The sequence below is a fragment of the Alternaria burnsii genome, assembly GCF_013036055.1.
Source record: "Alternaria burnsii strain CBS107.38 chromosome Unknown 693, whole genome shotgun sequence".
Lineage (NCBI taxonomy): Eukaryota > Fungi > Ascomycota > Dothideomycetes > Pleosporales > Pleosporaceae > Alternaria > Alternaria burnsii.
Window position 1 is genome coordinate 685,614 of NW_024066117.1, and position 26,131 is coordinate 711,744.

A 26,131-nucleotide genomic window follows, 5' to 3' on the forward strand; every position below is an offset into this window, starting at 1 on the left:
TACTAGCGCATCCATTATCGATAACACCTAGAAATTATTTTCCCAATCCTATAGCAGTGAGGGCATGCAAGCAGAAGACAGCTTCAACCCTTTGCCTATTAACTCCGGTTTCGTACTGTAAAGTATTTGAAAGATGGCGACCCAGTACCCACCCCCGTCAAAACGTCAGAAACGGGAGCAAGCCGAGATTGCACGCCAACAACAAGACATTGACACTACGATACCCGATGGCACTGTACGAGTGCGCTTCGTCGACCAAGCCACAGGCGAAAGTGGCAGTATCCCAGTGCTCACTGTACCGTTATCGCAAGCGTCGACCAAGAATCTTGAGCTCTTGCTCAACAACCTGAAGGATCAAGCCGATGATCAGATACCGTACCGCTTCTTCCCCGATGGCGCGACGGAGGCGCTTGCCGACAAGGACGATTTATACAACGCATTGGTCAAGCCTGGAAAAGCGTCGGCGGAAAATGAGATAGTACTCCAATATGCGCCGCAAGCAGTCTTTCGAGTCAAAGCTGTTTCACGTTGCTCAGCAGCAGTTTCGGGCCACGGTGACAACATTCTAACAGTCAACTTCTCGCCAATTAGCTCGAGCAGAATGGCGAGTGGTAGCGGAGACAAGACGGTGCGGGTATGGGACTGTGACACGGGAACACCAGTGCACACGATGAAGGGGCACACAAGATGGGTTCTAGCAGTCAGCTACTCGCCCGACGGCTCTCTGCTTGCTTCCGGTGGCTACGACAACGAGGTGCGGATATGGGATCCAAACACCGGAAAGCAGATCGGACCTGCCCTCAAAGGTCATACCAGCTTCATCACGTCACTCTCCTGGGAGCCCTACCACCTACAAGAGGCTGGCCGGCCACGAGTTGCGTCTTCGTCAAAAGACGGCACAGTAAGAGTGTGGGATGCGGTAGGCGGCCGAATCGACTATGCTCTATCTGGTCACAAGGGCAGTGTGACATGCGTCAAGTGGGGTGGTACTGGACGGATATACACCTCGTCTCACGACAAGACCATCAAGGTTTGGGATGCTGCGAAGGGCACCCTTGTCGATACCCTATCAGGACACGCGCATTGGGTCAATCATCTTGCACTTTCAACAGACTTTGTCTTGCGTACATCGTATCACGACCATACACGCAAAGTACCTTCTAGCCCTGAGGAGAAGCTCGCCAAAGCCAAGGCGCGCTTCGAGAAAGCTGCTACCATCAACGGAGAAATAGTGGAACGCTTAGCGACTGCTTCAGAGGACTGTACAATCATATTGTGGACGCCTCTGACCAGCAAGAAGCCAGTTACAAGAATGACAGGTCACCAAAAGCAGATCAACCAGGTCACCTTCTCACCAGATGGTGCACTCCTAGCGTCAGCGGCATGGGACAACCACGTGAAACTCTGGTCAGCACGAGATGGAAAATTCCTCAACACGCTCAGGGCACACGTCGGCCCGGTATACATGACCTGCTTCTCTGCGGACAGCCGACTGTTAGCAAGCTGCAGTAAGGACACGACGCTGAAGGTGTGGGACATGAGGACTGGCAAACTAAAGGAGGATCTGCCTGGGCACAAAGACCAGGTGTTTGCGTTGGATTGGAGTCCAGATGGTGAAAGGGTTGGGAGTGGTGGTGCCGACAAGCAAGTGCGGATATGGAGCAATTGATTGGGACCCGATCAAAGTAGGATGGTAGAAGCTGGAATGATACCCCCGGGTGCGAGTACAATCGAGTTTTTGCCCGGAAGCAAGCGTGAGCTTCCATATCTGCAATTCCTGGAACTAGGACTTGGTACATGCCTTTGAGAACGCTACAAATTGGAAGTGAGGCTGAAGCGGTGGCTAATGTGGTGGCTGACGTGGCGTGAGTGGGTCGCTCGGTGAACTGCCTGCTGCCTCGATCGCCCGGATGTCGGCATCCCCGCAATTATCATGCCAAGCCGTCAAAAGCTGCCTTTCGCAGTGGCCTGACACACGCACAACTGCGGGCACACACGACGTCATCGCAGGAAAGCATTCGATCATGCACGGGGCCTGCTATTCATCACGGATCTTCGGCCCTGCAGCTGTAAATGATTCGCGTGCAGCGTGCCAAGTGGAGCTTCAAGGACAGGTCATGCGACGCTCCCTTGCTTGTACCTACGTCAATCGTGAATAGAACATAACAGTCCCTGTCTTTGCGCTTTTCCTGTTTCCTCCCAATGCGACAGGTTTCACGAAGCTTCCCAAGACTTACGATCTCTCACGGCTAATGAATTCACGACTTTACCCCGCCGCCAACCACTAATTGCACAGGTCAGCCCCTCGCTACGAACGACCTTGACCAGCACCGACGCAAGTCACTACTCACTGCTCCATCATGTCCGGCGTCGAGGACGTGGACGCCCAGCGTAGAAACTACCGACGGCCGCACAATGCGCATAATCCAATACCCACAGTCCAAAAATACCGCGAAGAGAAGCAGCGTAGAGAAGAAGCATACGGCCATGCAGATGGCGCGAGTAACGAACCAAGCACACGAGATCGGCTGGGGGACGCCGTCAACGTCTTCAGACATGGTAAAGACGTAGAGTTGGATAACGACGGCAATGGACCATATCCAGTCAGAAACAAGAACATCGAGCTAGACGAGCCAATTGCAGACGATCACGCCGGAAAGAACACGCCCGAGAAGAAGGATCAGAATCTAGCGAAAGACCAGGACAGCGACGATGGATTGCAGGACACAACAGAGGACGGCATGTCCTCGTCAGACCCTAAGCAGGCCCGGAAGGATATGAAGAAGTTCAAAGCCGATGGTGCAGATCGAGAAGTCACGGATCCCATTACCCATCTACCTATTCAAATCCACGACTACACAGACCGAGAGCTGAAGAGCACTGCAAAGAATCCACCACCCGTAGGGTCAGATCCACGCACGATGACCGGCAAGGACGCCATCAATAAGAGTGACGAGCATCTCAATGATGAGTGGCAGGAATCACAGGATTCACATATTGGTATGCAGGCATTGTTCCCGCCTCCGTCCTTCGATAGGACACGAAGCGAGATCACAACCGTCTATATGCAGGCTGTAACTGTTGGTGTGGGAGCAGCTGCAATCAGCTTGATGTTGGTGAACACACTGTTCTGGCCTACGCGCCACGCGACCGGCTGGGGAAGACAGTTGTGGAAGGCCACTGAACTCAGCACTATGGCAGTCGTCTCCGCGGCCATCATACTCTTCATGCGGCAGTGGTCAGAGAACAAGATCAAGAATGTGTGGGATGCTGAGGTCTGGCAGGCGGAAAGACAAAGAGGTCAGAAACTGGCCAAGACTCAGACTGCTGAAAGTACGCAGTGGTTGAACTCGTTACTTGCGTCCATATGGCCATTGATCAACCCGGATCTGTTTACCAGCATTTCAGATACACTCGAGGTACAGAATCCACAGCACACTCAGTATACAAGCTAACTTTTGCAGGATGTCATGCAAGCTTCTCTCCCCAGTATGGTTCGTATGGTCGCTGTTGAAGACCTTGGTCAAGGTAGCGAGGCCCTTCGCATCCTTGGTGTCCGATGGCTTCCTACAGGCGGGGCTGCCAGATCTGTAGGCTCCGATGGAAACTTGAAGTCTCCTGACCAAGAGAAGGGCGACCGGACTGTCGAGGATAGCGATGATAACGGCCAAGGCCAAGATGACCAACCACAACAGGACACAATGGAGGCTGAAGATGGAGATTTCGTAAATGTGGAACTTGCCTTCGCATACAGACCATCCACAGGAAAGGGTATCAAGTCACGCGCCAAACATGCTCATTTATTATTGGCATTTTACATGCCAGGCAATATCAAGATACGTAAGTTTTGCGATCCCAGATGGCACTCATTTACTTACACATTTTAGCTGTCTGGGTCGATCTCGCTGGTGTAGTTGGCGTTATGCGCTTCCGTCTGCAGCTCTGTCCTGATCCTCCATTCTTTTCAATCTGTACCATGGCCTTCATGGGCCAGCCCAAAGTGACGCTATCGTGTGTACCACTCATCAAGAAAGGACCAAATCTCATGGACGTGCCTCTAATCTCAAGCTTCGTGCAATCATCCATGGATGCAGCACTGGCCGAGTATGTCGCACCCAAATCTCTTACCTTGGACCTCAAAGATATGATGATGGGCGACGACTTCAAGAAGGATACAGTCGCACAGGGTGTTATCATGGTGCGTATCAAATACGCATTCGACTTCAAAGAGGGCGATACCAAGATAGGTCCTTTTGGTGGTTCTGCAGACCCTTATGTGAGCGTGGGATGGGCCAAGTTCGGAAAGCCGCTTTGGTCGACGCGTGTTCTCCAGCAAAACATGAATCCCCACTGGGACGAACACTGCTTTATCTGTGTCACCTTTGACCAGTTGAACGTAGATGAAAAGCTAAGGCTGCAGTTGTGGGATTCCGACCGTTCCACTGCTGACGACGACCTGGGACGTATAGAGGTGGACCTCAAAGAGTTGATGAAGAGTGATGAGACGAATGGAAGAATGCACGACAGAGAAGATGGTTTCAGAGCGCTCAAGAGCGGAAATGACATGCCTGGGAAACTGAGCTGGAGCTTGGGTTATTTCTCGAAAACCAGAATCACCGATGACCAGCTTGCTATGCAAGACGAAGACCCCGATGTTGAGAACATAGACCAGTTGAAAAAGAAGATGTACAAGGAGGCAGAGGACAAACTTCGGGAGGCGAGCGAGGATCACCGAAACGAAGTGGAACAGCAAAAGTCTGAAGAGTTCAAGAACCGCCAAGATCAACTCATCATCGCGTCCCCACCTTCTGAAGACTATCCGTCAGGTATCCTCAGCATCCAGATCCACCAGATTACTGGCTTGGAATTGGAAACGCTAAACAAACAAAAAGATTCTGCGAACGCAGAGGCAACAGATGAAGAAGAGGAAGGCGACAGCTTACCCTCCGCATATTGCACCATCATTCTCAATCACAAGAAAATCTTCAAAACGCGCACCAAGCCGAAGAACTCGAAGCCGTTCTTCAACGCTGGCTGCGAGCGCTTCGTTCGAGATGTTCGCAATACCGAAGTACACATTGCCGTTCGTGATGCTCGTATACACGAAGACGACGCCTTGCTCGGTATTGTCTACCTGCCTCTGGAAAGAGTATTTCACAAGCGCAGCCAGATCAATCACATGTTTCCCCTTGCTGGAGGTGTAGGATATGGCCGCATAAGAATCTCCATGGTCTTCCGAAGTGTGCAAGTACAATTACCAAGAAATATGCTGGGCTGGGACTACGGAACTGTGGATATCAAACCCTCTGTAAAAGCTATTGACGTGCCGGAGGACCTAAAGCCCCTTCGACTCAAAGTCCGCACGCCATTAGAACGCGCAAAGCTTCACTCGCGAGGACGGAATGGTAAGGTCCACTCAGAAGAGGGACAGACTATCTGGACTTCGAGGAAGGATAGATGCATTCGACTCCCTGTGCGGGCACGCTACTGTGCGCCTCTTGTCTTCGAGTTTAGACAGGATGCTACTTTCAGAGACCACACCCCAGGCTTTGGTATCCTATGGCTCAAGGATATTTCCGATAACGAGGAGCAGACAGTACGCGTCACTATCTGGAAAGGTGACTTGGAGCGCGCAGAAAATAACGTGCTTGATTCGTATGGTGAGAAGCTGGGCGAGATCGAAGTAACATTGACGTTTTGGTCTGGCTTATCAGGATACCACGAGAAACTTGCAAAAGGCGACAAGCACATTACCAATGTCATGGAGGTTCTTGATGTCACCAATGATCAGGAGTGGTCCGATTGGGATGATTCAGATGGCGATAAACCTGGAATCAACGACAACAAGGACACCGAAAGCGACAGCTCATCTTCGGACAGTTCGGATTCGGAAGACGACGGTGAGGACGAGAGCGGTAGTAAGAAATTCATCCCAGACTTTCTCCAAGACGGTGGCAAAAGAATCGACTCGAAGCTGAGCATGGAGGGCAAGAGTGGTCCTGTCAGCAAGATGAAAGATTACAAGGAGAATATGCACCAGCTACATCGTAAGAACAGGGGCATGATGCAGTGGAAGGGTCCACGAACATTAGCCTGGATGAAGCATGTCGGCGACCGTGGAAAGAAGAAAGTGGGAAACATGTTCCATCACCACGAGAGGAGTGGAGGGGGTGTTGAGACAGAGGCTTGAGACCATGTTCTTATCACATAGCGTGCGCGTCCGGCGTTAACTCATACGGTCCTATGTACACTAATAGTATTCATTTGTAATGAAGTACTAGGTTGGCTTACTCTCAACCCAGTCATAAATCTCCGCAAAGTCACTTGCCCATACAACACCCCACTCGTCAGCGTCTTTATAGTCCTTTAATCGCAGACATGATATGCCTAATCTTGTCAATGCTTCTGCAAGTTTTGCCTGTGAACTTCCCATGGGGCTGTCTCGAATGCAAATACCCAGATCAGCTGCCAGTAAACATTCGATATCTGTCCAGCTATCGCCTACATACACCTTTCGGCCCTTCAGCTCCTGCATCCGCTCCATTCCCTCGAGTTTGTCTCCGCTAGACATGACGAGGCTTTCACAATCGGGGGCAGCTGGGACGATGGCACCCGTAGATGGGTCTCCAGACTCTATGTTTTCAAGTTCATTGGAGAAGATAGAGTTGCTAGGTAGATCAACCGTACCCGAGGCACTAAGGCAGGACTGAATGAAGTGGCGCGACCAATTGACACTGAGAAGCGTCAAACCATCGTCCACGCGGTCATGACGAATATGCTTGGAGAATCCGAGGAAACCATTCCGTACTTCTACCGCACGTGAGTCGATAGCCTGTTTTGCCCCAGCGTCTATAGCTTCCTTCGTCAAGCCGGCGAAGACACGGGATGAAGATACGCGGTGGAGACTACGCTGTTCTACGGGTTTCATTTGGGCAAGAAGGCGCTTCTCCCCCGATATTGTGGTTGGTAGCTTGCCGTCCGGCGCGACTTGGGATAGTGTAGCTGTGTAATCGTTCATGTAAGCTTTCGAGACATCGTTCCAGCGGTCCTGGGTGGGGAAATCAGGATTGGCGGCGGCGGATATGTTGACGAGGGCATCTAATGTGTCTTTTTTGGTGATGGTGCCATCCCAGTCGAGGATCCAGTGTATTGGCGAGGCTTTGTTAGCTGGAAATTTGATGGAGGTGGACATGGTGGTGTATGGTGAGACAGTTGAGGGGATTGCAATTCGCGATGGACGGACTGTAGCAAGTACGGATAGTGTGCGGCCGAGTGTACGTTGAGACATGCGATGGAAGATGTTTGTTAGCAGGGCTGCTGTCTGAGATGGTTGCTGTTGGCCTAGAGCATTTCTAGGTGTGGCTGCGAGCGACACCACCTGGGCAGTTCCGTCTTCGGCAGCCCCCACCGCTGCAAGCCTCCAGGGGCGCGATAAACTAACAGAGCGGGGACGTAAGACACTGTATGGTAGCTGTGCACACGACTTTTCGTGTGTGGTATCACGGAAAGTCGCACAAAGTCATGGCAGTACATGACGAATACAGGCTATCGGAGCCGACCTTATGGTGGTGCTGTCGGAGTTTGCGATGCTGTGATTGCTCGAGCAGGCGGGAAAATGGCGCAACGCGTCAAGACACGAAGAAGAGGTAAGTTTTACCGGCAGCGACGCGCCATGTCTATCACGTCGGTGCAACCTCATCACCAAACTTTGATTCCTCCCTGTTTGCGCATTCTCGTGATTCTTTCCCGTCGCCGCTCGCAGCAAACGAGCGCACCATGTTCCTCCGGCGGTCATGAGCCAATGGCAGCGGCGCTATATGCATAACCCGCCCGCAACCGAGGCGCTCGTTGGTCGCATTCCTCTAAAGGCATCTTGAGGCGATAACACCAGTTGCTCTTACGAAGGCTGTCTCCTAAGTACAGTTGGAGGCGATACACGGCACAACCCTCAACCAAGGCTGAAAATAAGAAGCCCGCCGCGCCTGCTCTTGTCTCTTGCATCCTCAACTCACACTCCTGAGCAACCACGATAGTCTTCCCCACTACCCCACGTTAGCATCAACACTGTCCTCCATCATGGCTCCAGGCGCGATTCACAACGACACTGCTGCAGCGAATGGAAATGGCACCGCCCTGAAGCCAACAGCCCGCTCTTTCCACCCTACAGGCACCCCAGATCCCTCCAAGTACCATGCGTCGTCGTCGCAGGCGGCCATCAAATCAGAGGCCGACTTCGCAGCGCACAACTACCACCCCCTTCCCATTGGTATGCACTCAACACGTGTTCTTCTGGAGACACGAATAACACAGTCCAGTATTCTCAAGAGCAAGCGGATGCAGTGTCTGGGACCCTGAGGGCAAGCACTATCTCGACTTCCTCTCAGCCTACAGTGCCGTCAACCAGGGCCACTGCCACCCCGAGCTTGTCAAGGCTCTCACTGAGCAAGCTTCGCGATTAACCCTCAGCAGTCGCGCCTTCTACAACGATGTCTTCCCGCGCTTCGCTGAGTATGCCACCAAGTTGTTCGGCTTCGACATGATCCTGCCCATGAACACTGGTGCCGAAGCGGTCGAGACGGCTGTCAAGGTCGCACGCAAATGGGCATACAAAGTCAAGGGTGTCCCGCAGAACGAGGCGTTGGTTTTCTCTGTAGAGGAGAACTTCCACGGACGGACAGTATGCATTCTCGCTGGTCTTTCAACCCTCAACTAACACTATAGTAGTTTGCCGCAATTACCATGTCCACCGACCCCGAATCTCGCGACAACTACGGCCCCTACCTACCAGGTATTGGAAGTGTATGCCCCGCCACTGGCAAGCCAATACGCTACAACAACATCGACGATGCGCGAGAGGCATTTGAGAAGCATGGAAAGAACCTGGCTGCCTTCCTGGTCGAGCCCATCCAGGGTGAAGCCGGTATCGTCGTGCCAGACGACAATTACCTTCGGGAAATCAGGGCACTTTGCGACAAGCACAACGTCCTGCTTATTTGCGACGAGATCCAAACAGGTATCGCGCGGACAGGCAAGATGCTCTGCCATGAATGGAGTGGCATCAAGCCTGACTTGGTCTTGTTGGGCAAGGCTATCTCAGGTGGCATGTACCCCGTCTCGTGCGTTCTCGGCTCCAAGGAGGTAATGCTTACTATCGAGCCTGGTACTCACGGTTCAACATATGGCGGTAACCCACTTGGATCTGCTGTCGCGATCCGGGCTCTTGAGCTTATTCAAGAAGAGAACATGGTTGAGCGCGCCGAAACATTGGGCAACAAGTTCCGAGAGGGTCTCAAGAACATCAACAACCCCATGATCAAGATCATTCGCGGCAAGGGTCTGTTGAACGCCATTGTGATTGACGAAAGCAAGACGAACGGACATAGCGCGTGGGATCTCTGCATGCTCTGTAAAGAGAAGGGATTACTGGTAGGAAGAGCCCTCAAGATTATGCATATGAAAGAGATTGACGGTGCTGACTCTGACGGACAGGCGAAACCCACACACCAGAACATTATCCGCCTTGCGCCGCCGCTGGTCATCACTGAGGAGGAGATCGAGTCAGCTTTGTCCATCATCAAGGAGGCTATGGAGGAGCTGCCAAACCTGAAAGGTGAGAAGGAGAAGGAAGTGCTCACTTCAGCCGTCGGACTTGAGAAGAATGTCCACATCGGAGTGGACAACTAGGAACGTGGTTTAGTTTCTTACGATACCCCATGAGATTGCTTCGACGCTATGACCGCTACGAACCTGTAAATAGATTGTACTTGCGCTGTTATGCCATTACAGAAATGTCTACATAGCGCGAGGCTCGGCACTATGACGGTTCCGGAGCATCTGACGGACTAGATATCATGCTAAGAAATGACATGATCTTGTCGTGCATCGGACACCATTGACTTGATTACTCCTCTTTCAAACTCTCCATCGTCACTACTAAATGCGCAGTAAGCATACTCGCATCAGCATCCACGCTTGTGGCTGTTGCTAGTGCTGATTCCAACGTAACGCCTCACTATTGAGATGAAGCCCAACAGCAAGCTTCTCTAAGTATCTTGCGATGAGGCTCCAGCTATTGAGGCGGAGCTTTACAACTTGACAATCGAGTGCTTCAGATGATGTGGTGGCTTGGCTCGGTGCATAGCGACATGGTCATGGTGTTGTTCCTCGTCCTTCACTCCTAGGTACTTAAGTAAGATCCGTATCGCGGCGTAATCGATGGCTACTACACATCTTACGCCCTCTGCTTGCACAACCTCCAGCCTCTTATGACAACCGACACTGACTACGGAACTTTTTCAGCACCGAGAAGCTTTCTACTGAGAAGTTTTCTATGCGTCAGACACAGGACTCGCAGCCACGTGCGCCCACATGAGCCGACGGACCGATACTTAGTCCGAAGCGTGCGGAAGGGGAGGGGTGCCAGACATTCTGTGCTGCATGCGCTCCAACGGCTGCGGGAAACGTTTCATTTACAAGCGCTGTGAGTTACATGTAACATATGGCAATATCGCGGATGCGTACTGCCACTTTGTAGATCAATGGATTAGATGAATCTTAGCAAGGTTGACGCCCGGCAAGTCGAACAAACAACAAACAGCCTCGTGTGTTCGGGAGCTCACACTAAACACGCTCGGATACCGTTTCTCAACCAATACTGCAGTCATGGTCGCGATGTGCCCAGCTAAAGGGAAACCTCGTCCGTGCAGCCAGGTGACGGGCACGACTAATCCACATGTCGGCATGTCGGGCCTAGGCCATGCTTTTTGCCCCCGTTTCATCGACAAGCGATGGCCCCACCGTTGTCCGATCGTGTCAACAAGCCTTTACGACATCGAATCCACTGGCAGCAATTTCAAAGCAACAGTCGAGGAGACGCCAAAGCAAAATCACGGCCTTCGCGCGTCCATGTAGAGCGCATTTGTCATCCGAAGCGTATTCTCCTCACCGGTCTGCAGTGTCGTGGAGTCGCTGCAGTACTAATATCAGGCTCTTCGGGACATCGGGTCGCATTATGTCCCGAAGGAATCGAATATTCTTGAGGCTAGCACCCCGGATTATAATGTGCATCCATTCGTACAAGCCGTTCATTGGTGAATTTTATCTCCGTTAGGACCACGCGCTAGCTATTGAGCGGTGCATGCACTGATTTCATGACTGCCTCCGAGGGCATATAGACTAGTCATTGCCTGCCACTCGCAAACATGTCAAATCGCGACACCTCGTGGCGTTGGTCATTCCTTTCATTCACAGCTAATACGGTCGTCAACCTTACAACTTAATAGTGACGTTCAAGAAAACGGTTGCGGAGCTTTTTTTCTTCTCATCATCGGCCCTACAAAACGATCACCGCGATCCTTTCTCGGTCTTCGGAAACCAGCCGCTAAGCCGCCATGGCGAAATCACCTTCAACGTCATCGCTGGATGAGAACGAGAAAGAGAAGGATTTTGGCCTTGTAGATCCGCAAGCTGCAGCAGAGGACCCGACAGAGTACGAGCCGATACGGACAGAACCCAAAGAAAAGGGTTTCGAAGTACAAGACGACCACAGCAATTCAAGAGGCGCGCTAGCGAGATTGCAGTCCAGCACAAGCGCGTACTCGGAGGCAAGCGATAGCGAATCCAATGCGACGAAGTCAATACGGAAAAAGAAGCCATTTTACAAACGACTTAATTTGTTGAAGAATAACCCACCACCGATTCCAAAAGAGCGCACAGTATCTCCGGAGTACACTGCGGGCTTTCTCAGTCGACTTTCGTGGCAATGGATGCAACCCTTGATGAGAGTGGGCTATAAGCGCCCATTGGAAAAGAACGATATTTGGACGGTTAACCCCGACCGGAGTGCAGAAGTCTTAGCAAACAAATTGGAAGCTGCGTTTAAGAGACGGAGAGCAGAAGGCAAGGAGAGGCCTCTGCTGGGTGCCATGTTCGAAACATTCAAATGGGAGTTCATTATTGGAGGAACATGCCAACTATCCGCATCCGTCATTCAAGCTGTCGCTCCTTTCGTCCTACGCTACTTGATCAACTTCGCTGTTCGCGCTTACGCCGCTGAGCGCAGTGATGCTCCGGCGCCAAACATCGGCGAGGGTATCGGTTTAGTCATTGGAATCACCGCTATGCAATTTTTGCAGAGTTTAGCCACGAACCACTTCATGTACCGCGGTATGATGATTGGTGGAGAAGCTAGGGGTGTCCTGATCGCACTGATCTTCAACAAGGCGATGAAGTTATCAGGGAGAGCCAAAGCAGGTGGCGAGGCTGTTCTCGAGGCACCACCACCGGACATCAAGCCAGGAAGCGAAGCCGAAGTGAAATGGTATAAAAAGATACTGAAGAAGAAGGAGAAAAAGCAGCAATCGCCCAAGACTGCTGCAGGTGTGGCAGGTGACGGTGAGGGTTGGGGCAATGGGCGAATCGTCAATTTGATGTCCACCGACACTTACCGTGTCGACCAAGCCAGCGGCTTCTTCCATATGATTTGGACCGCTCCTGTCGGTATACTGATTACGACTGCTCTGCTCCTTGTCAACCTGACGTACAGCGCTCTCCCTGGTCTTGGTCTCATTCTCATTGCTATGCCCCTCCTTGGCCGCGCGGTCAAGACACTGTTCCGTCGAAGGGTTGCCATCAACAAGATTACTGACCAGCGTGTAAGCTTGACTCAAGAGATTCTGCAAGGCGTTCGGTTCGTCAAGTACTTTGGATGGGAAACGAGTTTCTTAGAGCGCATTCAGACGATCAGGCAGAAGGAGATTCATGGCATTCAGATCTTGCTCACGATCCGAAATGCCGTTCTTTCCGTTGGAATGTCCATGCCTGTCTTCGCTTCAATGATCTCATTCATCACCTACTCCCAGGTCAACAGCAATCTCAATCCCGCACCAATTTTCTCATCGCTAGCTTTGTTCAACTCTATGCGTATCCCCCTCAACTTCTTGCCACTCGTCATTGGCCAAGTCATCGACGCAAACGCTTCTGTCAAACGTATCCAAGAATTTTTGTTAGCCGAAGAAGCGGAAGAGAGTGGAAAGTGGGATTATGACGCCAAGGACGCTGTGACGCTGAAGGGCGCAAACTTCACCTGGGAGCGTCATCCTACTCAGGATGCGGAAGAGGGGGCAGGTGGACCGCCAGGAAAGAAGCCGACTAAACAGGAGAAGAAGGAGACCAAGGCCAATGCGAAGCTAGCACAGAGCAGTGGTGAGACAACATTTTCCGATGCCATCGCTGTGGAGGAGGAGAAACCTTTTGAGATTAAGGGGTTGAACCTCAACATTGGACGAAACGAGCTTGTGGCTATCATCGGAGGCGTGGGTTCTGGAAAGAGTTCTTTGCTTGCAGCTCTCGCAGGAGACATGCGTAAAACTAGTGGCGAGGTCATCTTTGGTGCCTCCCGTGCTTTTTGCCCGCAGTATGCTTGGATTCAAAACGCCACGGTACGAGAGAATATTATCTTCGGCAAGGAATTCAACAGAAAATGGTACGACCAGGTCGTGGATGCCTGTGCCCTACGCCCTGACCTGAACATGCTACCGCATAACGATGCGACGGAGATTGGAGAGCGTGGTATCACAGTGTCTGGTGGCCAGAAGCAGCGTATGAATATTGCTCGAGCCATCTACTTCAACGCGGACATCATCCTCATGGACGACCCTCTGAGTGCTGTCGACGCACACGTCGGTCGTCACATCATGGACAACGCCATCTGCGGTCTGCTCAAAGACAAGTGCCGTATTCTTGCTACCCATCAGCTTCACGTACTCAGCCGTTGCGATAGGATCATCTGGGTGGACCAAGGAGAGGTCAAGGCCATCGATACTTTTGATAACCTCATGGCACAGAATGCGGACTTTGTACAGGTCATGAGCACAACTGCCAAGGAGGAGGAGAAGGAAAAGGACGTTGAAGTCAATGAGGACGAGGTCGAAGCAGAGGTCAAGAGCACCAAGAAGCAGAGGAAACAGAAGAAACAGGCGGCGTTGATGCAACAGGAAGAGCGCGCAACCAAGAGCGTCAGCTGGGAAGTCTGGATCGAGTACATCAAAGCCGGAGGCGGCATCTGGGTCGGCCCACTTGTCTTCATCCTCCTCGTTCTATCCCAAGGCGCCAACATCGTCACTTCACTTTGGCTATCCTACTGGACATCCGATAAATTTGGTTACTCCGAGGGTGCATACATTGGCGCATACGCAGCTTTCGGTTTCAGTCAAGCGCTCTTCATGTTCTTCTTCTCCTTCTCAGTATCCATCTTTGGTACTAGAGCTGGCAAAGTCATGTTGCACCGAGCCATCACCCGTGTGCTCCGCGCGCCCATGTCCTTTTTCGATACCACGCCACTGGGACGCATTACGAATCGCTTTAGTAAGGACATTGACGTTATGGATAACACCATCACGGATGCTATTCGCATGTACTTTTTGACGCTCGCCATGATTATATCGTAAGTTGTGCAGTTTACAGATGTAAACGTCTGGTAGGATTTGAGCTAACGTGGATGACAGTGTTTTCATTCTCATCATCTCGTACTATTACTACTATGCCATCGCCCTCGGTCCGCTATTCATCATGTTCATGTTCTCGGCAGCCTTCTACCGGTCCTCCGCTCGCGAGGTCAAGCGCCACGAAGCTGTTCTTCGTAGCACAGTGTTCTCGCGCTTCGGCGAAGCCGTCATGGGCACCCCGACCATCCGTGCGTACGGTCTACAGGATCAATTCTCCAAGTCGGTTCGCGATGCCGTAGACGACATGAACAGCGCCTACTACCTTACATTTGCCAACCAACGCTGGCTGAGTGTTCGTCTAGACATTGTTGGTATCCTGCTCGTCTTCACGACTGGTATCCTGGTTGTTACGAGCCGGTTCTCCGTCGATCCTAGCATCGCTGGCTTAGTTCTGTCATACATTCTCACTATTGTGCAGATGATTCAGTTTACAGTCCGCCAGCTTGCTGAAGTGGAGAACAACATGAATTCGACCGAACGCATCCATCACTACGGAAGTCAACTTGAGGAAGAAGCGCCTCTGCACATGGGTGAGGTACGGCCCACCTGGCCCGAGCACGGCGAGATTGTCTTCGATAACGTGGAGATGCGATACCGCGATGGGCTACCGTTGGTGCTCAAGGGCTTGAGCATGCACGTCCGCGCTGGTGAGCGTATTGGTGTTGTTGGTCGTACTGGAGCGGGTAAATCGTCCATCATGTCGGCTTTGTTCCGATTGCAAGAGCTGTCAGGTGGCTCGATTGTAATCGATGGCGTGGATATCGGCAAGATTGGTCTTCACGACCTGCGCTCAAAGCTGGCCATTATCCCACAGGACCCAACGCTCTTCAAGGGAACTATCCGATCCAACTTGGATCCTTTCCACGAACATTCCGACCTGGAGCTTTGGTCGGCCTTGCGCCAGGCTGATCTTGTTTCCAACGAGCAAACCATGGACGACCATTCTGGCAGGATACACCTCGACAGTGTGGTTGAGGAAGAGGGTCTCAACTTCTCTCTAGGCCAGAGACAGTTGATGGCTCTAGCTCGCGCACTTGTTCGTGGTTCGCAGATTATTGTCTGTGATGAAGCTACTAGTTCCGTCGACTTTGAGACGGATGCCAAGATTCAGCAAACGGTAAGAACTGCGTCATCAACCAGTGCTACAGGACACATGAGCTAACGTTCAACAACAGATTGTGGATGGGTTCAAGGGCAAGACGCTGCTGTGCATTGCCCATCGACTAAAGACCAGTAAGTGAATCGATGTACCTACTGCATGCGGACTTGCAACTAATATGCGGCAGTTATCAACTACGACAGGATTTGCGTCATGGACGCAGGATTGATTGCAGAGCTCGACTCGCCGCTAAATCTTTACGACCAAGGTGGAATTTTCAAGGGCATGTGCGACCGATCCGGCATCAAGAGAGAAGAAATCGCAGGTGCAGCGAACTAGAAGTTTGGGATGACGGAGTTTTGATTGGACGAGGGCGGGTACACGGCCCAGAGCGTAGGCTAATGATGCGGCTATTCTTGGGGGGTAGCAGGAAGCAAGCAAACGCGCACCTTGATAGTTGCGCATGGCATGGCATGGCGTCGGCGCGGCATTTCTGATCGGGCAGCATTGGGGACTTTTGCGATAAGAAAAAGTGATAATTCATAGAGCTGGCTGCTTCTCAGCTCAATACAAATAACCTTGTTGACGAACGTTGGAGGCTTGAAAAGAAAACTATCGAAGAGTCTATCGACGAGTCTATACAGCGCCAGCCTGGGCCTAGATGGCTGTCGGCAAGCGCGAGATCATATGACATGATTGTAGCCAGGCTGGGGGGGGGGGGGAAGGCGTTGGTACTATTATGGCGCGCATCGCGCATTTGACAGCATCATAATACCGTAGTCACTAGGAACAGTAGCTCTGTAGGACAAGCGATGCTTGCCAGCAGTTTGCATTAGCGGGGTGTTGGCTTGAGCGGAACGCACGTGCGCGGCTCGTTGAAGCGACAGTACCCTCGTTGCGGCAACTCATCATTCGTGCGTTATCTAATCTCAGGCTCCCCCTACCGTCTCCAGATCGTATCGTTCGTCGCGTGGGCGTATACCGGCGTATCTGCTTTGGTATGGGTTCCGGAGGATTGCATAGACTTTACCTTTGTGTTTGCTGCGCCGCTCGAGTGGGTGCTGTAGCGGTTTCACGCGCCGCTAGCTGGTCAAGATAACAGTGGGCTATTCGGACACGTCCAGAGTAGCAGTTGGATCATTATCGACGATTTCAAAGATCGATCGAGAGGCACAACTGCGATGACTGTCTCTCCGGTAGGCTTATGCATTTCAATAGACGGGCTCAACGACCAACAAGTGCGGTGTTTTCCAAGCGTGGGAGCGAAACAAGAAAAAAAGTTTCGCCTTCTCGAATGCTTCGCGCTGGTGCATGACAGACAAGCTGCGACCAAGGCTCGCGGCCAGGTGCTCCGCGTGCATCGGGCGGCCCAAAGATTGGATGCAGCAGAGGTTTTATGCGCGCTTTAGCCGGAGGGGGCTTAGCGACTCAACAGCCAAGATGAGCCAAACTCCAGTCGCGCAGCACGGATCTAGGCCTGCGAGGCTGCTAACCCCTTGTGATGTAAGCCGACGACCTGCCAGGCACGCTGCAATCAATCTAGCGGGCCTTCAGCGGCGTCAAATGCTAGTGCTGTGGCGGGGGACGTGGGCGACGAGGGCGATGAGGGGGATGAGGGCAGAAGAGGGGAGGGCAGAGCAAGGGGGGAACAAGACACTGGGCTGGGACGTGCAAGAGCAATGGCAAGCGATGGCGAGTGAGTGGAAGGTTGAGAGGCGACGAAGATCAGGGACGTCAGCCAGCAGCTATGCTCAACGCAGCGCGACAAGCCGGTATGATATTGCAGGGACAAGGCTCCGAACGGCCTAGCGGCCCCGACGATTGACCCTAGCTCTGAACTCAGCTTTCACACAGACCTTGTCCACCAGACGGCATGGGCCTGGGGTGCGTGCAGTGCAGCGACGAGGGAGCACTTCACAATTCACTTCATATCTCTGCTCCTCCCGACACACACACGCTCCTTCCACTAGGCCGTCCATCTGTTTCTTCTTCAGCTGTCTTGTACGTGCCCGTGATAGCACACACCCGACGCACGCTCTCCCCTGGTGCACTGTTCGCTCCTTCCTCGTCGACGGCGATCCCCCCTTCCCGTTGCAGCCATATCAGAACGACTCCTTCACCGTCGCCATATTACCACTGAGTTCCCATGCTGCGCCTGTCGTGACGCAATCACCCCGACTGCAAACAGTCTCCTGACGAGCTCACACTTCACGTCTTGCATTCCAAGCGCCCCATCATTGCCAGCCTGAGACACTCCTTGCCTACGTCACAATGGCAGCAAACGAGAAGCACGAGCCCGTTACTTTCGGCGCCAGCGTGCTGCGCTCTCCCAGCCCACTAACCACGCCTTCGCAACCACTCCGCTCCTCGCCCTCCAACGACTCTACCATGTCGTCTGCCACCGCTACCGCCAACGCCGAACTCGCCGCCAAGAAAGAGTGGGCGGCCGACCCCTCCAACCCATACTCGGCCTTCTACAAGCACCCAGAGGCCCTCCGCGAGACGCGCCACTCCCTCAACGAGAGCGCGCCCCAGAGCAAGACACACCTCGGCGTTGGTGTCCATGAGCACGACCTCGAGGGCGGCGTCCCCCTCTCGGTAGCCTCGACACAGCAGCCATCCAAACACTCCGTCGATGGCCGCGTCAAGGAATGCACAATGTGGCCCACAAGGCAGGCTGTCCTGGACAAGCGGAAGTCGTACCAACGCAAGCGTGGTTGTGCCTTCTTCCGAAACTTGACCAACAAGCAGAGAATGTGGGCTAAGATCATCATCGCTCTTCTCGTAATAGGTGCTGCTGTAGGCCTTGGTGTCGGCATCTCGAGAGCTGTTGGTGGCGGTGTCTGGGCTGGCGATGGCCGATCAAAGGAGATCCCCCATGGCGACGGACACTGAGGTGTAGCTACTGCCGCAAAGCAATCGTACGTCACTTCCACCATCCTTCTATATCGTACCCTTACTAACCCTCTGAGCAGAACCACCACCCGTCTCTTCGACCGCACACAATCACGACTTCGGCATATTTCGCTTCGGACAACATCCTTTCTCGATATCCCTTTTCATCTGTTATATTGTTTTTCCTTTGCGGTACTGTGCATATCACTCTGCCGCCTTTTCTGTGTGTCACGGCATCGAGTTTTTCCATGTCACTCGGGGGGTTTGGCGTACACATGGGGGCTTTTCTACTGGGTTGCATTCTATACATGCATTGGAGCGCCGGAGTATGAATGGGCGTTAGACATGTTAGTCGCGTACACCTGTCTGGGTATGCTATACGAGAAGAGAATCGAGCTTTGCCTCAGTTATGAGGCTGCTTCACGCACTTTAAATCGTCTCTCATCATCTATCGCATACGTGTATACGCTGATAAGAACTACCAGACCTTGTTATGTGCAAGACTTTCGAGATGACATATGTGGACTCGGACATCTACAAAGATATTCACCAAACTTGAACCCCGTCGAAGTATCATCAGTTGCACAAGACCACGTGAACCTGCAAGACAAACGTCTGTCAGGTGCTATTTTTGTACCATGCAACTTTAATTGTTTATTGGATAAGGGTACAGGGAGAGACCTACGACACCAAGGCTTACTCGTTGATACGCGTATTCATCTTACCGACTAGCACGGCTCTCCAGCGGGTAAGCCGGGTGGCTGAGATTGCCATACTGATATTCGTTTGCGTTTACTGAAACACTCATCAACACCCCCTTCCAAGTAGCTCGAACCAACCTTTCCTTATTCCTTGATTCGCTCAACACATGGCGTGAACCATGTTTGTTTTCTGGCTGCCGCTATCTCGATGTGATGGCTTCGCGTAGAATTACCGTGCTCCCGGACCATCCTTGATAAGAGTTGCTTTTCAGTGGTCAAGGCTGAGGGTCCATGGGCCTGAATCATGTTGGAAATGTGCTTTTAAAAGTCAAAAGGCGAGTTTTTACGCATCGCTCTATCAATCTCCGTTGAACTAGGTCAACATCAAACATATGTATTATGGAATGTCGTAACACCATTACCAAGTTGAGAGGAAACATGGTTGCGTTGTATTTGCTGATTCGGTAACTAATCGTACACTTTCATGTTGAGTGATAGTGTCGTAGGAATGACAAGCTCCACGGCTACCAATGAGAACGTTGAAAGAACATGCCGGAACTCCAAAGACAGAAATACAATAAACTTATAATAGTTGATGATTTCACTTTCGAATAGATATTGGACATTATTTCTTTGCTACAGATCGTGTTTCTGTAGTATTATACAGAAGTCATTCGAGTGACATGTGCCGAGCCAGTCGACGCAGTCATGATTAGAAGTACAATTATTCGTTCGAGGCTCTCCTCACATGTATGCAGCACCTCTCCTCCCCAATCTCCGTCCCTGCAATGCCTTCGCTGCGTTATCGTTGGGCTGTGCATCCCCAAACCCACATCCTCCATCTCGCTCTTGAGCAACAACCGGACCTGCGCATTTTCCACTCTTGAATCCACAACAAGCCGAAGCACAATCTGCGTCTGATGTACAAGCACCAGTGATGAACTGCGTGCCGGCTCCCGCTGCGGCTCCAGCTCCAGCTCCAGCGTCACTGTTGGCAGGAGGTGTAGCAGGCGCAGCTGCATCTGGTTGCGCATCGGCACTGGCATTGCCACTTGCGCCGTTCAAAGCATTGTTATTTGGTTGCGCGTCGCCAAAACCACATCCCTCTCCACGTTCGTTCGCTACAAATGGTGCCGCACACTTTGCTGATGTGAAGCCGCAGCAGCCTGAGGCACATTCGGCATCTGATGCACACTCGCCTGTAATGAACTGAGTGCCCTGAGCTGCGGCATAGAGTGACACTATCAAGGGAGTCAGCAAAAACGGAAAACATTCGTTGTAAGGACCTTACGGTTGAGAAAAGCGAGAAGTTTGAAGATTGGCGCCATCTTGCTTGACGTTCTTGTTCTTTCGTTGGAGTATATGGTATATCGGATGAACTCTTAATGGTCTTCCCTTGATAGTATGAATGAATGCCAGGTGTAATGTAGATATTTCAACTGCCTTGATGTTGAAGATGTATATCAGCATCCGATACATGACTCTATATATGTCCATCTCGACTGTAGGAAGGGAATCCTGAACTTGACACAGGCAAAGTAGGCGCCAACTCGAAACGACAAAAGTTACTGCGCCTCGTTTATGCCCCAATGGGTAACCACATCCGTTATGGCGACGAGGCGACACAGCGTGGAGCACGTTTTGAGCAATCTCTAGATAGACATGATGCCGGCTACGACGTTTCGTGTCTAATTCCGTTTACGAATGGAGAACAAAAGCCGATAATCACGCCAGTGGTTTAGAAACGCAGCTCCCCAAGAACATTATGCGTTTCCTCAACTTGTAGTAAGAGGTTGTTTAGGGAGAATGGAGAGAGGAGAGAAAGCGTCGTAAGCGAACCTATTAGCGTCCCACAGTCATCCCCACCCCACAGCTCAGCCTCCCCAGACTTTCTGCCTCGGAATGCCTCAATACATCTCAGGTTTCCGGACCGTTAGAAAACTGCAAATCGGCCAATAGGGTATTTGTGGGCTGCCAAGATGATCGCCGAAGGCATGAATGCAGCGGAAGGGGATCAGACCGAGAAGGTGTCGCATGTTGCGGCCTGGCGCTTGGAACGTCTGAGTTCCGAATGATCCTTACACACGGGGCTGCAGTTGTCTCCATGCGCATCATAGTGGTGATTTGGTATTCGACATATTTTCTTTCATCGACTGTGCTTCGTATTCTTGATAAAACGTCAAGCAGCAGGCTTCTCCTACCTGAAAGAAAAAACTCTTGTCGAAAAGGTAGCACGATATAACATCGAAGAGCAAATGGTAAAAAAAATCATACTAAGTACTGGCTCAAGGTTACTTCTGGGCATGTATATCGATCGAACACTAATTAACCCGGAAACCAGGCTTTCGAGACGCCCTCTTATGTTCTCAACCTGCGCATGGTTGAACCAGATCTTGATAATATGTGTGGCAAAGCAGAGTACGTGCTTTTATCCCTGTGCAGCGCCAAGATAAGAGGTTGCTCGACAACGAATTACGGTGCGTCGATTGAGTATGTGACAAGTAGAGATCCAGCTTCTTTGGAAGTGGTCACTTGAATGTCAAAATGGCATATGACATTTGAAGTATAGTACTATTGACGTATGGGTGAGCTGAGATGTTGGCCGTTACCGACACCATGATGGCTGGATTTAGAAGAGGGCAGGCTGATTAGGAAGGTTGCGATGGGTACGTGTTGTCCGGATGGTGAACTTCTAGTGATTATACTAATGTAGTATCCGTCAGTGAGCCTTGTACGTTGCATTAATGTCGACCTTCTAAGCAGCTGTCACAAGTTTAGTTCGAATGTAAATGGTAATGTGGGGAGCAAACAAAACCAAGGGACTGCTCAGAGTAGGGTTCTCGATGCAGCCAGTCACCAGAGTCAAGGTGGATGCTGGTTATCCTTGTTCATCAGTCCTAAGGCGCTTGATAAATTTTGGAATAGGTGGTGGCTATTTGGGTCGCATATCGCATGTCGCTTGCGAACAATTTGTCTTAGTTAGCAATGACCATATCCGTGATGGAGGTCAGCATGATGACATGGTGTTTATGGGAGACGTTTGCTAAATGATAGTGTGTAGTTACATCCGTTTCTGAAGGAGGGAGTGGGAAGTAAGGCTGCAAGACTGGCAGGTTGATGTCGCTACCCAACTACCAGATGCCCTAAACCCCACTTATCAAGTACTAAAATGCAGAAAACCCTCCAAAGAAAGAAGAGACGATATTCTCGTACCGAACAATGAGCGGAACGGTCGAAAGCCATGCCAGGCACAGTTTTACATGTGCAGAGTGGTATACAACTTGGGGGCATGGCGGTGCTGGAGAACAGAAGAGGCCTGATACAAAAGAGAAAAGGGTATAGAACCAGCTATCAGAAGAAGATAGGTCGCAGCAAAAGTAAGTCGGACGATATAGGGCGCAACAAGCACACAGGACGAGTACGTTTTAGACAACAGGGGTTTCAGGAAGAGCACCCTTCGATTAAACGCGCAGCCCAATATGCCCGTTGCCCCTGAGTGTTGTTGGTGTGTTATGCCGGATGATCGAAGATCTATCGAGAAGTGGTATAAGTGCCGGCGAATTGTGTTCGCTGCGCTGCGTTCGTAGGAGGAGGAGCGGAACTGAGTGCCTTCCAAGCGACCTCGGCGGCTTCTTCTCGGGACTGTTCGAGGTAGCGGTAGTCTCGCCAGAGGTGCGCTCTGTATTCGCGGCCATTGATGAAGACACTGCTTGACCAGGCTGTCCGGATACCTGGGCAGCAGAGTCAGTCAAAGATAAGAGTGGTGGGGCATCATGTAGAGCGCGGGTGGCTACCTACCTCGTGGGTCGGAGTAATCCTGGAACTGAGGTTGGGCGATCTGGTTTGTGGCGCAGTAATCTGGGGACGTTTAGCTGGGACGTTACGAGAGCAGTGGTGTGCGCACGCTGAAGCTTCTGGACGTAACTCTCCGGTGCTGCCATTTTGCGAGACGGGTTCGTGGGAGACGGTGAAAATGCGATGCTGTCGAGAAGTTTGGAGTGGGGTAGTGCCTTATGAGTGGGGATTTGGATGATCAACTGTGTGTGCGAAGGCTGAGAAGAACACTTGCTCTAGCATATTTCCTTCTCTGTTTATAGTCCGACATGGCCATCAGAGCCTCACTTTCGGTATCCTGTAGGAACCGGCCAGCGCGTTTGCCACACGACTGTTCTCAAAAAGATTCAGCCTGCAGCCGCCGTACCACATATGTGCTTGGGAACAAAGCATCAGGCTGATGCTATGCTGCGTTGGCAGGCCTACTTCCGCCATAATTGGCCGGCAGAAACACCATTGAGCGAGCAACTGCGGGGGTAGCGAGAACAGAACGCGGCAAGGCAGAAATTACGACCGCCAGAACCCGGTTCAGACACTATGACGGATTGTTGCGTGGTTTCGGCACCACAAGTTTGGGATGGGGAGACCAATGAGCTGATACGGATAAATTTTGGTGTTGAGTATGTTTACCTTGTTAAGCTTGGTTCAAGCGATGTGCTGGCACTGAAGGACGACGAGAAATGCTGCCATGCTAGTTTCTCAAGGCCGATGCAGTGCCAGATGTGTCTCGCAGATTGGCCCATAGTTCCATCGGCGTTCGGCCCGCTTACGGTTAGATGGACAAAGGGCCGTGCCGTTTCCGTACCGTATAGATGCCATCTGAAAGCGCGTCATCTTAGACACCATGCTCCTCCATGTGCTGAAGCTGCAAAGGTCGCATACGCAGCAATGCAACGTTAAGCGAAGGAACGTGGGATGGATTAGGGCAGCTCACGACTCCAACTAGACCCACATGAGTGAGGTGGCATACGCGATTGCCCAGAGCGGGCGTGTCAATATCAATCAATGTGTTCCTGGCGTGAACCGCTCAGCCCTGCGATCTCCAGGTTCGTGCATTGAATGCAGCCCATATCACATCAAATTTCTGCAGGTTATCCGGTTCCTGAATCGCTCGTGCTATGGCCATGGGTTTGGTGTACTTCCAAACACTCCGACACGCTGAACGCTAGCCAACTCTTCAACGCGGCACTTGTTCGGTATTCGCTTCTGGGCGCTTGAAGCGGAAAGCGCACCTGGATTGATCTACACCACGAGGCTCAAGGCGGGGTTAGCACACCCTCCATCTTCTCCTGCTCTGCGCTGGCAGTCGTTGTGTTGTTCATCGAACGCGTCCGAACTGCTGGAAGTGGTGGCTGTTGATGACTGTCAGTGACGTGTCGTACAGATTATATTGCGCTAGCCCAATCGACGCCACAATGCACGTGCGTCGAGCAATGCAAACCTTGGAAAATCTCGGGAGGCCCACAAATTTCGCGCCTTACAAGGTTATGCAAGTCAGGTCAGGCATGTAGCTGACGAGTTAGTTCCTGATGCGCGATTCCTGCAAGAGACGTGGACCACACGAACCTTCTCCCGGCCTTCTGCGCCGCACCGAACCACGTGTAATTTCACGGCGGACGTCATCGCTTGCGCATGAACGGGCACTAGGCATTGCATTTCTGAGCTTAATCGAGTCTTCTCCACGCCTGCTTGGGTGTGTGAAGGCATGCATCACGTGTTGCTGCAGATGCCCTATCGCAGAAATCCCAGCCACCAACAACACGCAGAGAATGTAGAACAGCCAACAGACAAGACAGCTCGATAGGACCGTAGTAGCGTCAGGGCTTCTGCGTTCACGCACGCAATCGAATGACTACAGTAAGCAAGAGCGGTCCTGACGTCCTCGATTCTTTTGCGGTGATTTGGCCCCTGATACGGCCACCTTCCTAAGTTGGGATAGAAGGAACCACATTCTATGCCAAGGTCAAAATTTGATATGCAGTCACCCTTGACATCAATCACTCAAGTCACGACAGTAGGAGTTTATCTTGGTGAGAGACAACTCGGAAAAAGTGGTTCTTGACAACTCGACCTGGTTCTTTCAGCCTCCTATGGCGCGTGTGACTGTCAGATTTGAATGAGTGTGTGCACTGAAAGCATACAGACATGCAAAGAAGGGCGTAGAAGTTTCATTGACTGAATTGCCAAGGATGGACAAACGAGTGTCTGGCCGATACATTATCAGACCCCACGCGCTATCTGGCTCTGTTGTAGCAAGCGTGCTTGCTTGTAGAGACCAACTTCCGGTACTCCTGAAAAGTGTCCGCTAGCAGCTCTTACGACCTATGAATGACTTGTCAGTTCAAGTAAAGCTCCTAGCGAACGACGACAATCTTACCATATCTCCATTACAGAGTCGTATCCAGGTCTAGCAGTTGCACTGGCAGCAGATAGTCATACCGCACCAGTTGCAAGGACAGCCAGTGTTGCATCGAGCCTCAAGATGGGCGCGCTTGATCATCTCGATACTATGCTCAGCAGGGTACTGGATAAGGTTCGACACTGAGGCAGGACTGCGGTTGAGAAGCTCACTGGGAGCAGCGCTGACGAAAGAGAGGAGGGCGACGAGAGGAAGAGCGAGAGTAGTGAGCTGCATGGTAGTGATGTTAAAGTTTCTGTATGAACAATGGTAGGTTTGAAGTGAAGATGGATCGGTCACTGGGTTTGGTGAAGAGACGTGTTACCCGAAGAATGATTTATATATGTGCTGGAGACTTCGAGGTCTACATGTTCGTGGTCCGTACATCTTCGCATAACACGACGGACCGTGATACCGGCGAAGGGCCCACCTGCTGATGCTGCAGACATACTCCAAATCTTCCAGCATACCCACGACCAGCATTCGGATCGTCGGCGAGTCGACCTCAGGCTGAAGTCAAGTGTTCTTTCCAAGAACAGGAATAGTGTTATGCGTGTTGCTGATAAAGTCTACTGTTTACTGGTCGGTCGTGTGATGAATGGTAGCCCATTCTCTCTAGCTGGTTGTGGCTGCCTGCACCAACAGCCGATCACGATGGGATCTGCAGACAGTGAGCTCAAGTTCTCTCTCAATGGTGCGG

General features: G+C 51.7%; 8 protein-coding genes across 8 annotated transcripts; 5 read left to right on the forward strand and 3 right to left on the reverse strand.

Annotated features, from left to right (window-relative positions):
• Positions 1-133: 133 nt before the first annotated feature.
• Positions 134-1,669, forward strand: GT037_007871 (wd40 repeat-like protein; the record flags this gene model as incomplete). Its single annotated transcript, XM_038932918.1, has 1 exon — positions 134-1,669. The coding sequence occupies one exon, from the start codon at positions 134-136 to the stop codon at positions 1,667-1,669; it is 1,536 nt and encodes a 511-aa protein (XP_038784419.1).
• Positions 1,670-2,360: 691 nt separating this feature from the next.
• On the forward strand, positions 2,361-6,190 carry GT037_007872 (meiotically up-regulated 190 protein; the record flags this gene model as incomplete). The annotated part of the gene is made up of 3 exons (XM_038932919.1): positions 2,361-3,419; positions 3,465-3,840; positions 3,888-6,190. The coding sequence occupies 3 exons, from the start codon at positions 2,361-2,363 to the stop codon at positions 6,188-6,190; spliced, it is 3,738 nt and encodes a 1,245-aa protein (XP_038784420.1).
• An 87-nt stretch (positions 6,191-6,277) lies between these two features.
• GT037_007873 (uncharacterized protein) lies at positions 6,278-7,192 on the reverse strand (the record flags this gene model as incomplete). The annotated part of the gene is made up of 1 exon (XM_038932920.1): positions 6,278-7,192. The coding sequence occupies one exon, from the start codon at positions 7,190-7,192 to the stop codon at positions 6,278-6,280; it is 915 nt and encodes a 304-aa protein (XP_038784421.1).
• Positions 7,193-8,076: 884 nt separating this feature from the next.
• Positions 8,077-9,684, forward strand: GT037_007874 (ornithine aminotransferase; the record flags this gene model as incomplete). Its single annotated transcript, XM_038932921.1, has 3 exons — positions 8,077-8,266; positions 8,316-8,677; positions 8,725-9,684. The coding sequence occupies 3 exons, from the start codon at positions 8,077-8,079 to the stop codon at positions 9,682-9,684; spliced, it is 1,512 nt and encodes a 503-aa protein (XP_038784422.1).
• A 1,706-nt stretch (positions 9,685-11,390) lies between these two features.
• GT037_007875 (multidrug resistance-associated protein 5) lies at positions 11,391-15,942 on the forward strand (the record flags this gene model as incomplete). Its single annotated transcript, XM_038932922.1, has 4 exons — positions 11,391-14,443; positions 14,505-15,621; positions 15,680-15,737; positions 15,791-15,942. 4 exons carry the CDS (start codon positions 11,391-11,393, stop codon positions 15,940-15,942), a joined length of 4,380 nt encoding a protein of 1,459 aa, XP_038784423.1.
• Positions 15,943-17,874: 1,932 nt separating this feature from the next.
• On the forward strand, positions 17,875-18,498 carry GT037_007876 (uncharacterized protein; the record flags this gene model as incomplete). The annotated part of the gene is made up of 1 exon (XM_038932923.1): positions 17,875-18,498. The coding sequence occupies one exon, from the start codon at positions 17,875-17,877 to the stop codon at positions 18,496-18,498; it is 624 nt and encodes a 207-aa protein (XP_038784424.1).
• Positions 18,499-19,943: 1,445 nt separating this feature from the next.
• Positions 19,944-20,527, reverse strand: GT037_007877 (uncharacterized protein; the record flags this gene model as incomplete). Its single annotated transcript, XM_038932924.1, has 2 exons — positions 19,944-20,440; positions 20,491-20,527. The coding sequence occupies 2 exons, from the start codon at positions 20,525-20,527 to the stop codon at positions 19,944-19,946; spliced, it is 534 nt and encodes a 177-aa protein (XP_038784425.1).
• Positions 20,528-22,730: 2,203 nt separating this feature from the next.
• On the reverse strand, positions 22,731-23,140 carry GT037_007878 (uncharacterized protein; the record flags this gene model as incomplete). Its single annotated transcript, XM_038932925.1, has 3 exons — positions 22,731-22,930; positions 22,998-23,057; positions 23,104-23,140. The coding sequence occupies 3 exons, from the start codon at positions 23,138-23,140 to the stop codon at positions 22,731-22,733; spliced, it is 297 nt and encodes a 98-aa protein (XP_038784426.1).
• Positions 23,141-26,131: the final 2,991 nt, after the last annotated feature.